We start from the raw sequence: 16,104 nt of genomic DNA on the forward strand, positions 1-16,104 counted from the left end.
AGCGTACTCCAAACAGAAGAGATATGAAGAGGCCTACGCCAAGACACTTAATAATCAGATTATCAAATTTCAAAGACGAAGAGAGAATCCTGAAAGCAGCAAGAGAAAAGCAATCCATTACATACAAAGGAAGCTTAATAAGACTATGTGCGGATCTCTCAGCAGAAATCATGGAGGCAAGAAGGAAGTGGTGTGATATATTTAAGATGCTGAAAGAGGAAAACCACCAACCAAGAATCCTGTATCCAGCAAAGCTGTCCTTCAAATATGAGGGAGAGCTCAAAATATTTTTTGACAAACAAACAGTGAGAGACTTTGTGAACAAGACACCTGCCCTACAGGAAATACTAAAGGGAGCACTACAGGGTGATACAAGACAGGAGTGTGTGGTTTGGAACACAATTTTGGGAGATGGTAGCACAACAATGTAAGTACACTGAACAAAGGTAACTATGAATATGGTTGAGAGAGAAAGATGGGGAGCATGTGAGACACCACAAGAAAGGAGGAAAGATAACGACTGGGACTGTGCAACTTGGTGAAATCTGGAGTATTCAACAATTGTGATAAAATGTACAAATATGTTCTTTTACGAGGGAGAACAAGCAAATGTCAACCTTGCAAGGTGTTAAAAATGGGGAGGCATTGGGGGAGGGATGCAATCAGCATAAACTAGAGACTGTAACTAATAGAATCATTGTATTACGCTTCCTTTTATGTAACAAAGGTGATATACCAAGGTGAATGCAGATAAGAGAGGGGGATAGGGGAGGCATGTTAGACACTTGACATTGGTGGTATTGTCTGATTCTTTATTCTACTTTGATTTAAGGTTATTTTTCCTTTTGCTGCTTCCTAGCTGTCATTTTTTTTTTTGTTTCCTCTTTCTTTTGCCTCTCTACCTTCTTTGACTCTCCCTCCTGCCTTGTGGAAGAAATGTAGAAGCTCTTGCTTAGTATGAGCAGAATGTTCAATTAGGATGAACTTAAATGTTTGGAAATGAACAGGGGTGTTGGTAGCAAGATGCGAGAATAACTAAGCGCCGAATGGTGTGTGAATGAGGTGGAAAGGGGAAGCTCAGAGTCATATACGTCACCAGAAGGAAAGTTGGAGGTCAAAAGATGGAAATGTATAAAACTGAATCCCATGGTGGGCAATGTCCATGATCAACTGTACAAATACGAGAAATCACTTCATGAACCAGAACAAACGTATGACAATACAATTAGAAGTTAATTATAGAGGGGCATATAGGGAAGAACTATATACCTATTACAAACTATATACTACAGTTAGTAGTATTTCAACATTTTTTCATAAACAGTAACAAACGTACTATATCAATACTAGGAGTCAACAATTGAGGGGGGTTGGTTAGGGATAGGGGAGGTTTAGAGTTTCCTTTCCTTTTTTTCTTTTTTCATCTTTCACTTTGTTTCTTGTCTGGAGTAATGAAAAGTTTCTAAAAATTGAACAAAAATTAAGTGTGATGGATGCACAGCTGTATGAGGGTACCCAGGGGAAGTGATTGTACACTTTGGATCTTTGGATAATTGTATGGTATCTGAACAATCTCAATAAAAATGGAAAAAAAAAAAAAAAAAAAGAAAATATTAGAGAATATGCAAGCCCGTGGAGATGGAGATTAGAGTGCAGGTTGCCAGGGACAGAGGGCAGGGGGAATGAGGAGTTAATGCATAACGGTTATAGCATTTCTGTTTGAGGAGTTGAGAAAGTTTAAGTAATAGAAGCTGGTGAGGATACCACAATATTGTCAATATGGTAACCCCACCGAATGATATACTTGGGAGTGGTTGAGATGGGAAAGCTTATGGTATATATATGTTCCCATAACTAAAAAAAAAAAGAGTACCTAGAGACGATGACAATTAAATGCAATATCCTGGACATGATCTAACAAGGACATGATCTAACAAGGGAGGAAAAAAGGCTTAAACGGGCATTACTGGGACATATGAAAAAACTGGAATATAAAATGTACGGTTTATATCAATGTTAATTTCTTGAACTGGATAACTGCACTTAAGGTGGTCACATAAGTGAATATCTTTGTCTTAGGAAATATAGGAGCACATGATGTATACAACCTATACTTGTTCAGAAAAATGAATAGACAGATAAATAGAAAGATAGATAAACTGATGTATAAATAGACAGAATGATAAAGCAAAGGTGGCAAAATGTTAAAATTGGGGGATCTGGGTATTTGTGAGGGTGAGAGTATGTTAGAGTTCTGTGTATGGGATTTGTATTTATTTTTGTAACAGCCCTGTAAGTTTGACAGTATTTCAAAATAAAAAGTCTTTTAAAAAATGGCGGTGACCAGTATATATGTACATAATCTTATATATGTATTTGTATAAGCATAGAAAAAGAGGTAGAAAGATGTATACCATAATAGCTACATCACTTCAATTCAAGGAAAGGCAGGTTAATGAATTGCTGGACTTGTTACAAGCCCCTTTTCTTTCATACTGTTTTTTTTAAAAGAGTAATCAAAGTCACTAAATAAAAATGTTTGTTCTGTTCCAGAATAAAATGATTGGATCAAATTGTGGGGTATAAGTAGGGTTTACTATACAAAGAGGATGGTGGGGTTATACAGTATATGAGGAATTTTGTTATAACTCCTTGTTAAGTATCTTTTACCAGTTGAAGAATCTTGTGGATTCTATCCAGCTAGTTCAGAATTGAGGGCTATTAGGGAAATTATGAGACTCATTACTGTGCTAAAAAGCCATCTGAAAGAAAGAGAAGGCAGAATAGGCTTATGCATGATCACATAAGTTTCTCAATGCAATATTACTAAACTCAAAATAAATTAAAATGTGGGAAATAAACCAAATATATAATTTCTTTAGGGAGCATGCATTTCTTCCACGAGTCTTTAACTATAATCTACTCCAGCCCAGGAAGCCAGAGATACCTGTATCTGTAGGCATTAGTCTGCTCTTTCAGATGTCAACAACCTAAGGCACTCATACCTAAAAGGAGGCTCCCTGTTTATCACTGCTGCTGCACACTTCCCTTCCAGCCATCTCTGAGAACATTTAATAGCTGTCAAGAGGAGTGGCAGTGAGACCAGTAATGTTCCTGGCCCCATCTTTATAAGTGGCACATGTGGTATTCTACCCTCCCCTCCCTAGTAAGCTGGCATCTGATGTCACAGGTCTATATCCAGAAGCTCATTAGGTTTCTGCCCACACACCCTACTCTCAACTGACCTAACAGACCAGAAGAAAAGGAGATGAAACCATGACACATCTTTCAGAGAAGGCTAATCTCTAAGTTAGACAAGTAGTCCCCAGACTCCTCAGCAGATTAAACCATATTGGATACTCATCACCTTCCCTCAGGCATCTCACAAAGAGAAGCCATGTTGGGGAGACTGCCTAGTTATTACCTCGACTTTTAGCTCTGAGAAAGTCAAGGATTTATTTTGAATCATTAGGTCTGGGTCTCTTCTTAATGCAGTATACCCTTTAACCACCTCAAATCACCAGCCTTGGTATCTTATTACTGAAATTCCACTATTTCTTTAGTTTCAGGCTTTGACTTGTTAAAACATTTGTTTACCTTGGAGAAATCACACTTTAAACTGTTTTCAGTCCCTTACATTTAATCTGAATGGGTCAAAGCATTCTTTGAGAGCTTACTTTGACAAGGATGGAGTATGATAACACAAGGGATACTCAAGAGGCGAAAACAAAACAGAACTAGAGATACCAGACAAGATACAAAGGCTGAGGTAGGAGTGGGTTGACTTGCTTATTTCCCAGTTCTCATGGCCTACATGTCTTTCCTCCTTTGGTATCTCAGTTCATGGTACTAAACAATAAGAGAGCCAATTCCCAAGAGGCTGCCCCTCTACCCAGGGGGGCCCTAGGAGTTAATCTTCTGAGGAATAGAGATGCCCATCATATTTTTGTCTCTTCCTGTTCCCACAAGGGCTTTCTCCAAGGTGGAAATAAACATTCAGGTAAGGAATGATGGAGAGCAAAAAATACATAAATCCAAAGATGGGGCAGAACTCAAATGCCTCCACATACAAATACTGATGGAATATTCAAACTGCTACTGTCCTCTAATTTCAAACGTGCTCAAGTGAGGCTGTTTACTAAATAGAATTGGTAGTCAAATCCAGTCCCCCAAATCCAGTACCTTCCTGCTTACCTGAGAGGGGCTGACTCTTCGTCCAGCCACTTATGGATGCTGTGGAGTCCACCTCCAGGATGCTACTGCTGCAAGATTTTGGGATGTGACGCCAGGCAGGGACCAGCCCAACTGATCTCTTAGCACTTGGATCCCTTCAAAAGAGAACCAAGAGTCTAGTGATAGCATCAGAAGAATGCTAATAGCAACATTCCTAGAACTAAATTCCCTCAACAAAAATAACAAAACATTAAGCTAATATACTTAACACTGCTGCTGAACTACTTCTGAAAAACTGAAATATCCACTCATTCTCCTTGTCTTATCTCACCTTATTCTCATCTTGCACAGTGCCTGGCACATAGTAGACATTGACAACTTATTGAATGAATAAATCAATGAACATCATTCTCACATGGATTGCCTTCCTCTTTCTTACACCTTTGTAGCATCCTCCCATAAGTAAAACTGAACAGAGTCATGCAATCAGGGAGGAGTAATGGGGGAGTATGAGATGTGGTTACTACCCCTAAAGTCGAGATAATGACTCCTCTCAAAGCAGGAAATAGTGAGGAAACTTGCCTCTGTGGCAAGTCAGTAAAAACAATGTTTGGAGATCTGAAATTTAAAGAGTAAACTGGGCCCTATGAGCAGGGTGTGATGAGCACTATTGAGTTGTCACCGTTATCCTATGAGACTATAAATATAATTAGTCTCATAAAACAAAGGATCTCAGAGCCTCTAAATAAAACAAAACAAAATAAAACAACCCTTCCCAAAATGGATGACAAGAATAAACAACAATTGGGTTTCTTCTCCAATTTCAGGATTATGTAAGTTTTAATTTACTAATTCATTCTTTCACTAAAAGCCATTTATGAAACAATTCTTTTTTTACATAACACTTTAAATAGAAAGTTCTTGCTCTCCTTTCTCAAATGCCTTCGTACTTTTTCCCAGCAGAGGGTGCTGTTGCTACAAGAAGTTGATAAAACACAATACTTTCCTTATCCACAGGATGGTGATAAAGTCCATCTCTCTACTTGTCTGAGACATAACTGAAAAGCCCCAAGAAGGTGGCTCGCATTGCTGCAAGGGACGGTGCCTCTATTCTTAGGCCAAACAACAATACCTGCAAACATTGGAACTCTCCGGCAGGGCTGCATCCAGACTGACAGGGCTGCCGCTGTTCCTCTCACTGCTCTCATAGCCCGATTCCATTCGCTGGATTAGGCGAGGATGCTGCTCTAAAAGGTGAGAGCCTGGACGTGCCGGGCCCCAGGGCTTGTACCGGGGGTCTGGCCCACTGACTTTGATATGGTAGGGAGGTGGCTTGCTGAGTTCATCCGGTGTAAATTCTTTAGCTATCCCAATCAAAGGACAAGTATAGAAAAGGAGGGAGATTTAGCATCTGCCTAAAATCAAGAGATAACTAATTCCTCCCCCCGCTATTCAGTCATTGAACTCATATCCTTAAAATGTTCAACATTAGGGTAAAAATGCACTTTGACAATTTTACCAAAAACCTGGTATTTAAAAATATATAAATCAACCTTATTCTTTTTAAAAGCCCAATTCTTCCCTAAGTATCTCCTCACCTGAATCCTCAGAAAAGGGACTAAGCTGAGTATAGCCACAGTGCTTCCTTTTGTCCTTACTAAAGATACTGTCAATATTCAGAGATTCCCGTTTGGGTCTCCACATTGGACGATACTTGCTGGAAGAACTGGATTTTGATTCACTGCTGGTACTCTCTACTTCCCAGTCTTGGGTCTGCAAGGGAAGGTTCCTAGGAGGTTTTTTGTTAGACTGGTCTCCTCCCCTCCCCACAGAGGGAGATCCTAGATTGGTCTGAGAAGCCAGGGATGGCCTGTTATGGATCATATTGCTGACTGTCTCTTTAAAATCCCTCAGCCTGTTGGTGCTGCCGGATGGTTTGGAGGCACTCCTAGGGGCCTGCTTCTCTTTCAGTGTTTCTCCTAAAAACGCAAAGAATAAGACAAATATAGATATTTAAAGCGATCATGGATACTTAGACCCCAAGCTCTAGAAAGTAAGGATAAGCCCTATTGAGGAGAAAGAAGCAGGCTTAGTCTGGGAGTGTAACAGAAGTTTGATATGATGACTGAAGAGAGAAGAGCATGCAGAGTGGCTTGCCTTCGCTGTGGTACCCTGAGGCCTGTGGCTCATCGCCTTTCCTCCTAATCCGGCCAGAGCTCCTCTTGCGCTCTGTCAGTGACCCTTTCTTGGATGTGTGTTTCTGATTACATTCGCTATCGGTCAGGTGTCCTGAAAGAATAAGAAAACGGGGATGAGCTGGTATTTGAGATTGGCCTCTGTCGTCTTGAGAACTTTGGCAGTGCCACATATTTATTATACCCATGGATCAGAAGCTGTAGCAGCCAAGGCTATCTGATTTAAGGGTAACAGGAATCTCTCAGTAGACAAATGCAGGGAAGTTCAAGTATTTAATGAGAGCTTCCAATTTTCATTTCCTCCTGAGCAATAAGTCATCTCAATCCAATTCATAATCTTTCCCAGTGACCCAGAAGAACGAAGGTTATATTACTTGGTAACTGTTAAAAGGTGAAAGTTTTAAAGACTGTATAAAAATGCCATATACCCATATATCTTCACTCTCATAAACTGAAGACAAAACTTTTTATTAATTAATCAATTACTTTAGCAACAAATACCAAGTAAAGCCTGATTTTTAGTACATGTGGTATTATCCCAGGTGCTTCAGCCTTTGGCCACAGAGCTCTAATTCTGTGTGGCTTAAAGACCCAGCCCTAAGCCATCATTGAACATTTATCATTTAAGAGAACATTTCAACTTTGAGTAAATCTCTTTCCCATCCCCAACCCCATGCTTCACTAAATTTGGCTCCAACAGGAAATTATATTTCATAGTTTCTCAATACCAATCCTGGGGAAACCCAGGAGACCCATGCTCTTTTATATGACTTATCTGCTTCATGCCCAAGTATATGAATATGTGAGTATGATCTGATAGTAACAAAGGTTAGTGCTCCCCTGTAGGGAAGCAGATCTAAAAAATATAATCATCTAAGCTACTGGAAGCCTGAAGTGAATTAAGCAGCTGAATTAAGCTGGAAGATAGGCTTAGAAGAAACCTCCTAAGTTCTCAAATGTCCTGAGAGCTAAGAAAAACTTGTTTTCATATGTAAATATATGAAAATCTCTGTGCACATTCAGGTATCAGCAATGTAAGTGATATGGATATATATTTTTAATCAACTGCCAATGCAATCTTTTTTTCCTTTTACGTGATCCCTTTGCTACCTCTAGGCCCACAAGAAAGGTTTAAGAAAAGAGGAAATCACTTGTAATAACTCAATATTACAAATGCTAAACCATTGGGGCATACTCCCCTGCCCATCCCCACCCCCCAAAAAAGAAACCTTAACATAAAACTGACTCTCCAGGAAAATACACCTTGTTTATCCTTGGCTTCTCCCTGGTTCACAGTTTCAGAAATAAGGTCTAAAAGTCACATCCAACACAACTAAAGCAGTAGTCATCAAAAGAAAACCAACATGAATCTGACCAAACTTCTAGATCCAAATACCAATTAACAAGTAATACAGAGGATAGAGAAGCATGTTAAACTACACCATGGGATATAATCAGCAAAATTCAGCCTGCGGGAAAACCACAGTACAAATTACCAGGGGTTTCTTCCACAATACATTGCAAGGAAAAAAAGAGGGGAACTCTTTAAACTAAAATATACAAAAGACTTATCAACCCTTTTCAATGTGTAGACCTCATTTGGATTATGAATCAAACACAAGAGCCACTAAAAAATTACGACAATTATAAGTTAACTGGATATACAACACTCATTGGTTATTTAGTGGTTTTAAGGAAATATTGTCAATATTTTTAAATGCAATAATGGTATGTTTAAAAAGTGATTTCTTATGTTTAAAGATACATACTTAAATATTTATGGGAGAAATGATTTGAGGCCTGGGATATGCTTCAAAATAATCCAGGAGTGGGAATGTAGGTATAGGTACAGATGAAACTATATTGGCCATGAGTTATAATTGTTGAAATTAGGTGATGGGTACACAGAGGGGCATTACACTATTCTGCACACTTCTGAATATATTTGAAATTCTCTATTTAAAAACAAAAAGGCCATGCACAGAGTATAAACCATCAATGTGAAGCCATGAGTACACTAATTCCCAAGTCTCTAAGAATATGATCACTGGTCTATACCATAAGTGTTCTATATCCCAGAATGAATTTTTCATCTCAGCAGTCTCCTTACTGTTCTTTTTATGTCCTGTATTGATATATTCCACTGACACATGCACAGTTTCCTACAGATTTACAAAACAATTCCAAATGTTCTCTGCACGGACCTCACGATAACAGACTGTCATTTTTTTTTTGCTTCTCTGTTCTTCAGGAAGCCTAGCAAGCTGACCAACAGATGTCCCTTACCCATAAATATCCTTTTGTCAAAGCCCTTCACTCAGGACAAAGCCTAGCATGAGAACATGAGAAAACATAAGGCCTTAAGGGTTCTGTGGGACATTATGAGAAGGATGTAGATCAAGAGGGTAGCAGGAGAGAAGAAGACTTCAGAATAAACATATCAATAATTACATTATAATGGTCCTCACTGATATGCTGCTGTGGACAATAATTGATTGATTCATTCAGAATTATTGCTTCATATCCCACTCAATTACCCAAATTCTGTGCCTTTTCCGTTTTGAATGTCAAACATTTCTGACTTTCCCCAGTTTCCTGTTCTTGGGAGACCCGCTTTGCAGTAATTGAATCAGGCAAGCAGAGTCCTCTGTATAAGTCCCTACCTGTGTCTCGACTGCTCTGTGACATGGAATCGTTCTCCACATTATAGATGACTGTCCCTTGAGAATCGGAAGAGAAGTGACTGACCACAGACTCATGATGGAAGTGTTTGTAGGGACAGCTCTCCGTTGAGGAATCTGTTCGAGTATCACTTGAGATAGAAGGCTCCCTGCCTGAGGGAGACATATATGCAAAATTGAGGAAAGAGAAGACAGTGATCAAGAGAAAGCGAAGAGATCTTTGGATGGCAACAAAGGTTCATAGGACAAGAACTTCCTAGACGGAAGGGTGAGAAAGTATGTACATTAGGCCATTTTTCCCAATACCCAACTTCCAGGTAACCCGCAAACACAAACAATTCCTCCTACCCCCGTCCCTACCTTGCTGAAGCCCTCAGTTTGCCTGCCACTGTGAAAAACTGTGGGGCTTTTAGAAAACCTATGAGGGGACAGAGTAGAAGAAAGGAAAAAGCTGTGAAAATGACTATTTAGATGGAGAGTCCCAGGTTTATCTGGCATACATAACCAGTTGTTCCCCTATCCCATCATCTCTCTCCTATACACTAGAAATATCACTTTAAAAAATGTATTTGCATTCAAAGAATTTTTTAACATCCCTGAGAAATTGTGGGGCTATGATTTTTACTTTTGTGTGAATTAGTTTAATCAGACTGCTTTCTTCTGAACACCTAGCTGAGATAAGCACGACAGGGGAAGTAGGCATATGATTAAAGGGAGAAGAAGTAGGGCAAGCCTGGGTGGAGTACAGGAGTGGGAAGAGCACCAGGTACCAACAGGAGGGAGGTATAAAAGGGAGGGAGAAAAGTTTCAAAGACAAGTGTCTCCTCATTCAAAATTATACTCAGGGCCAGTACTCGATTCAGAAGAAGAAAAGGGATATTTCCTCTTCCTTCCTTTTAGAAATCAAAACCAACTATTAGGATTATGGTACAAATGTATTATGAGCTTCTGTGGGCTAGCCTGGGACTTTAGCCATCAAGCTAAATATTGTTTCTATAGGAAAAGATGATTTAAGTTCCAAACAATTGACTTAGAAATGAACAACTCATTCATAAGCTGAGGACTAACACTACTATACTTGGAATTTTAAAACAAAATCTCTCATCCTAAACAAAATAACTAGCTTTGTAGTGGCAGGAATCATTTTTCTTGGTCTTAACTCATATAAGCCACTCTTAAATTGCTACTAAGAATCAGTCATCTCTACCAAGATTATGAGGGTAAATACTGAGGTGTCCCTCAAAGATTTGATATCTGAGTCTAAACATAATTTCTTTCTCACTTTTGAGTTGAAGCCAAGTAATTTAGGCAATACACTCTTGAAGGCTGAAGGAAACAAAACCTGGCACAATCTAGGCTTCAGCAGGAATTGGCTCTTCTTTCTTATCTTCAATGAATCCTCTTTCTCCAAGCCCTGTTATGTGCTGAGCTCATAAGCAGGTATGAGACCCATTTGTCCAGTGATCACAGGTGTATGTTGGGGGGTGGGGGAGATAATGAGCTAGACTGCTTACCTGAATCTTCACTATCATAGCACGTCTTGCTGTATGACTGGAACTCAACTTGGGGAGGCAGGTCCTGGGTGGACACTGGGGTGCCCTGGGGGTCTGCATAAAGCAGCAGCAAAGGCTGATAATGCCCCTTGATGCATTTGGTCACCACATCCTTCCATTTGGGCCCAATCTGAACAATCAGAAGAACATGGCAATTACACTTCATATGCACAATTCAAAGCATATCTTCCTGTTCTGCTTTTTTTTTTTTTAAGAAAACCAAAGAGAGGAAAAGAAAAAATTGGGTAAAGAGACAACAAAAGAGATCTTAGATCTGAACTTAGAGAATTTTTTGTTAAATCCTTTCAAAAAGTATTAAATTCCTACAATAGAAAGTAAGGCTGAATGAAATTACTTTTATTTCTGTAAAACATCAATTCAGTTGTAAAATACGAATAATACTTCTCAACAGTGAATATGCCATGTAAGGAGACTTCATCTGCCTTGGTGAACAATTTCTTTTCATGGACATCAAATTAAATAAAGCCCTCACTTGAAATTTACATTTCCAAAATTTTCTCCTAAAACATTAAACTCACTTTTACACAGCTAAAGAACAGACAGAAACTCCCTCACAGACTAAATGAGTAAATGACATCCAGTTTCAGAGTTCACACAAGGCAGGACATAAAATGTCAAACTGCTTCGAATAGATAGCTGAACCTCTCGGCCTTAACTGTGTGCTAGATTCAGCTCTGCTACCACAGTGGAAAAGAATGACAGAATAGACAAGGAAACAACAATTCAATCAAATCCCAAACTCTATCTTAAACTCAAGCTAGTCATATTCTTAGATGGTGAGCTCTTGAAGTTGACACTGGCATAATGGTCTGCTCAAAATAGAAGCCCAAAAAATTTATAACTGAGGTACCATTATTTTAACTAAAATACATTTATATGCTTTTCACACACAAATCATATTTAACGCCTTTTAAGGCAGGTATTATTTTTCAAATAAAATACCTAAAGCTCAAAAATTAAATGAGTTGCTGAGGACTACAACAACAACAAAAGGAGATGAAGAAGGGAATCAGGACTTAACTATTTGTGGAAGACACTGCTCAAGGTCCATGGACTAGTGTAGATTATAATCAGCAGCCCCTCTAGCTGCTAACCTTTATCACAAGGGACTTCCCAACTCATGCAGAACACCTAAACCACTTCAGCCACAGATGGACTCTGTGTTTAGACAGTACCAAGTTTCTTGCTTTAAATGCCATTATAACCATACCTTACACCCACAAAATACATGTTAATCCATGATAGGGAACTTCAAAACAATAACAATCAGAGAATAATAAATAGCAGCTCTGAAACAAAGTACTATCCACTGATAATTCCAAGACTTGTGATTCCGAACTTTGTGCTAATCTTACAACCTTATTTGAGGCATCAGACAGTTTCAATTCAAATCAACCAATTAACACATTAAAAAAATACTTTGTCTACTATAAATTCAGAACTATGCTGAATACTTGATGAGGGGATTCAGAGAAAATAAAAGAAGATCTATTGATCCTATCCTTGAGGAACTTACCATGTTTTTGGGAAGACAAGACCAATATCCTGATAAGTTCAATAGATAGATATATAGACAGATAGACAGACAAAATATAAAATATATCTTATAGAGGTCATGGGAGGCACAGTTCAAAATTATGAAAATAAAGGCTGAAGACATAATTGTCCTTCTTTTTTCTTTGCAGTCACCAAACACTTCAAGAAGTGCTTGAACATTCCTACCTCCTTGACATGAGCATCATCAAAATACATCCATTTGCGGATCTTTGTTTGGAAAAAGAATGTGGAATAATGTTTGCCATAGTAACAGATCATTCCTACTAAGTACAGTTCAGACTGCTTGGCCCGATCATCCGTCACTCTGAAAAACAGCTGTGGGGAAAGAAGAGCAAGGAAAGAACAGTCACATACTCAACCCTCACATCATCTATCAGCAGACTCTATCAACACTTCTTAACAAATATACTGACTCGTATTTCCTCCCTTCTGTCTAAGATTTTTTTTTGCTAGTCCAGATTAATCATCAGAAAGAACCTAAAAAAGGCAAAAAGTGGAGAAAAGCAAGACAGATAGTGGCCAGCAACCCGGCAAGGTAGTGATATCTTTCGATGTTTCTTTTTGCTGGGGACTATCATTTATAAGAGGGGGCAGGCAAGTTAAAAAAAAAAATCCTCTCAGGTTTCAAAGATTACTTACATACAACTGGCCCTACAAATATAAGTTGCCTGCTAAGACCCTAAGTAGGAGGTAAGAAAACCCTTAGGAGAGCAATACTGTCATGATGGTTACCTCAGCATTCCCATTTCCAGGTACACAGCATTGGTCTAGGTGGTAAGAGGTATGCAAAAAGTTTTGAAGAAAAATTTTCTGCCCTTGAGAAACTTTTTTGGTTGAGAAAACAATCATAAAAATAAAGCAACACTGAAACAGTACAGAATATGTACTCCACAGGAATTAGAAAAAGTAGATTTTATTGTGAATAGGCTACTCAGGCTAGAGATTCCTTCAGGAAGGAGACTTAAAATAGGATCTCAGATAGTTATTTATTCTCAGTCATGGCTTAATGACAAAACTAGATCAGATCTCCTTGGTCACAATATTATCCCAGAAACAAACCGGGAGAAAGGAAAGTTTCTGGCTCTTCTCTTGATCTGAAGGAAAATCTAACAGTACCTACACTAGGGCATGGCACTGATAAGGTAGAGACCCCAGGCTTGAAGTCTTCTTTTCCTATTTCCCTGAATAGACTCAAAGAAAACCACTAAACCACTAAATTCCCTTTCAAGCTGCTTCATTAGCTTCTCAACAGACAATGGTTCCTCACTGTGAATTTCAAATTCTTGGACACAGATCACCAATTTTTACCTCCTTCATCTCCCAAGCAGCTCTAGGCAGGACTGCTTACTCCTTTGACCTTACAACTTCGGTAACTGAGTACACCTTCCTATACTAGAGTAAACGAACAATGAGTAGAACATGCAATAACCCTATCTTTCAAAGCCAAGTTTATCCTATTTCTTCTAAAAAGCCTTTGCTGCCTACCCAAAGGAAGTATGTGAGCTTGTACCTGTACACAGACACACATGTATGTGTACACATATACACAAATATATCTGTCCAAAACCTATAATATTTGTCATGTAGGACATATCTTTTTGTTCATTGCTTACTGTTCTTGAACAATGTAAGTCACCAGAACTCTAAGTCAGTGACAAAGGTAACTAACACTCACATCACCCAGCTTAAGGCAGGTACCCAGGCTGTGGATGACATCTTCTGCCAAGTCTGAGTGGTCCGAGTCCCATACCAGCCCAATTGTGATAATCTGCGGAGCATTCATCAACACACGGCGAATACGGATCCTCTCTCCACAGTTACTCTGAAATACATATAGAATGCTAGTTCTACACATCCCCATTGGTTCTGGCTCTGTTCCATCCACTCCAGGTTTCCCCTTCCTACTTCAAACACCACCCCTGACCGAACTCACCGGACAGTTCCTCAGATCTCCCATGGTGCTGGCATTCTGCAGCAACTCACCAAACATGCTTGGTGAAGCTTTTTCTCGTCTTTCCAACATACAAATAGCCTGATTGCTTCAAGATGGAGAACAGAAGGGGATGATGGTGGGAGGTGTACAGAGTTACAACTAAATCAAATAAATCATTCATGCAAACTCCTAACTCACATTTTTTACTTTCTTTCTGTGCCCACAATACCAAAGCCCCTTGTCCTAATCAGATTCCTCTGCCCCACAAACACAGTGAGTGCTTCTGCCTCCTGCCCCGAGATACAAAGCTAATAGAAACCCCCTTCATCCTACCACTTTGCTGGCAAGAACTAGGCCTAAGAAAAGGGAAGGAAAGGGAGAGGAAAGGAGGACAAAAGGTTATTTAAAAATTATTGTTCTTAATACTTACAGTATGGCATAGACTCAACATTAGGCTATAAGCTATTAGGATACCTTCAGTTAAAACCCAATCAACTGGATAAATGTCAGAGTACACATGGAGAACCCTGTAAGACTCACCAAAGGGAAGTAGTAGAGATGTAATGCACCATCTGGATGAAAGGTAGTGGGTCAGAAGTGGCGCCACAGCTAGTACATACACACTGAGCCCGGAGAAGAAAAAGGAAAACCAAGTAGCCACTGTCATTAACTGTTTTGGCACCCATTTGCCAGCCCATATCCCAGGATAAAGTGTTCTTGAAGAAAAGGTCTAAGATGGGGATAGAGATAGGGTTTCACCTGCTCAAACAAAGTCATTGCAAATTTCTGGTGGGAGATGCAATGTTGGGCAGTACATATATCCTCTTTGGTTTCATCAGCAATATGGAAGTGAATTCTCATTAGGAGATTTTCCTGACAGGGAAAGAACAAAATCAGTATATCAACATCACTTAAAAAACAATTGTGCATATTGGTAAGCTGTTTACCCAGAGAAACAGCAACCTCTGTGGGGCGTAGGAATATCTCTGATTATTAAAAACTTTTATTTTGAAATAATTATAAATTCAGATGGAGTTGCAAAAAAAATGTACAGAGAAGTCTCATGTACCCTTCACCCAGTTTCTTCCAATGGTAGCATCTTACAAAACTAAAATACAATATCAAAATCAGGAAATAGACATTTATACATTCCAGAGTTTATTCAGATTTCACAGTTTTACATGCACTCATTTGTGTGTATGTGTGTGTGTGCAGCTCTGTGCAATTTAATCATATGTGTAGATTCACGTGACCACCAACATAATAAAGATAGATAAAACTGTTCCATCATCATAAAGATCCCTCATGCTACCCTTTCATAGCCACATCTACCCCCTTTTCCTAAATCCTAACAACCACTAATCTGTTCTCCATCTCTGAAACTTTGTTATTTCAAGAATGTTATATAAATGTAAACATACGGTATACAACTTTTTGATACTGGCTTTTTCACTCAGTATAATTCCCTTGAGATCCATCAAGCTGTCATGTGTATCGATACTTCATTCCTATTTATTGCTGCATACTGAAGGACTTTTGGGTTGTTTTCAGTTTGGGGCTATTATGAATAAAGTTGCTATAAACATTCATGTACAGGTTTTTATGTGAACATACATTTTCATTTCTCTGGGATAAATGCCCATGAGTGCAACTGCTGAGTTGTATGTTAAGCATATGTTTAGTTTTATAAGAAATTATCAGTTTTCCAGACTAGCTATACCATTTTATATTCCCACCAACAATATACTTGTGATCCAGTTTCTCAGGAGTATCTCTGATTTTGGCCCACATTTTACCCTGTGATGGGATGTACATCACTCTAAGAAGGCATAGAGAGGCTATTTTGAAGGTTGATGGATAGATCCCAGAGTTCAGAAGAGTCATCTTCTTCTACTACAAGTCAGTGGGGGCAATAGCACATTGCATTTGGGCTACAAACTCAGTTGTTCCTTGAAACATCTTCAGTAATGTAGGAGTTCTCAAAGTGTGAT

General features: G+C 39.0%; 1 protein-coding gene and 1 long non-coding RNA gene across 12 annotated transcripts in view; one reads left to right on the top strand and one right to left on the bottom strand.

Annotated features, from left to right (window-relative positions):
* Positions 1-16,104, bottom strand: part of USP54 (ubiquitin specific peptidase 54) — a 175,335-nt gene that overhangs the window by 30,137 nt on the left and 129,094 nt on the right. For 10 of the 11 annotated variants that reach the window (XR_005211808.1, XM_037804115.1, XM_037804116.1 and 7 more), the window contains 11 exons: positions 14,873-14,986; positions 14,654-14,736; positions 14,114-14,219; positions 13,856-14,002; positions 12,346-12,495; positions 10,564-10,732; positions 9,032-9,202; positions 6,331-6,462; positions 5,772-6,152; positions 5,306-5,537; positions 4,195-4,328 (listed from right to left, as the gene is read on the bottom strand). Coding sequence is in view for 10 of the 11 variants with exons in the window: in XM_037804115.1 (XP_037660043.1) it covers positions 4,195-4,328; positions 5,306-5,537; positions 5,772-6,152; positions 6,331-6,462; positions 9,032-9,202; positions 10,564-10,732; positions 12,346-12,495; positions 13,856-14,002; positions 14,114-14,219; positions 14,654-14,736; positions 14,873-14,986 (1,819 nt within the window). In the remaining variant the exon portion in view is untranslated. The remainder of the gene's footprint in view (positions 1-4,194; positions 4,329-5,305; positions 5,538-5,771; positions 6,153-6,330; positions 6,463-9,031; positions 9,203-10,563; positions 10,733-12,345; positions 12,496-13,855; positions 14,003-14,113; positions 14,220-14,653; positions 14,737-14,872; positions 14,987-16,104) is intronic. The other variant, XM_037804118.1, reaches the window with a different exon arrangement.
* On the top strand, positions 9,086-12,566 carry LOC119510076. Its single transcript, XR_005211810.1, has 3 exons — positions 9,086-9,325; positions 10,339-10,489; positions 12,309-12,566. It is a non-coding gene; the product is annotated as an uncharacterized LOC119510076 (long non-coding RNA).

This window comes from Choloepus didactylus, chromosome 15 (assembly GCF_015220235.1).
Source record: "Choloepus didactylus isolate mChoDid1 chromosome 15, mChoDid1.pri, whole genome shotgun sequence".
Classification (NCBI taxonomy): Eukaryota; Metazoa; Chordata; class Mammalia; order Pilosa; family Megalonychidae; genus Choloepus; species Choloepus didactylus.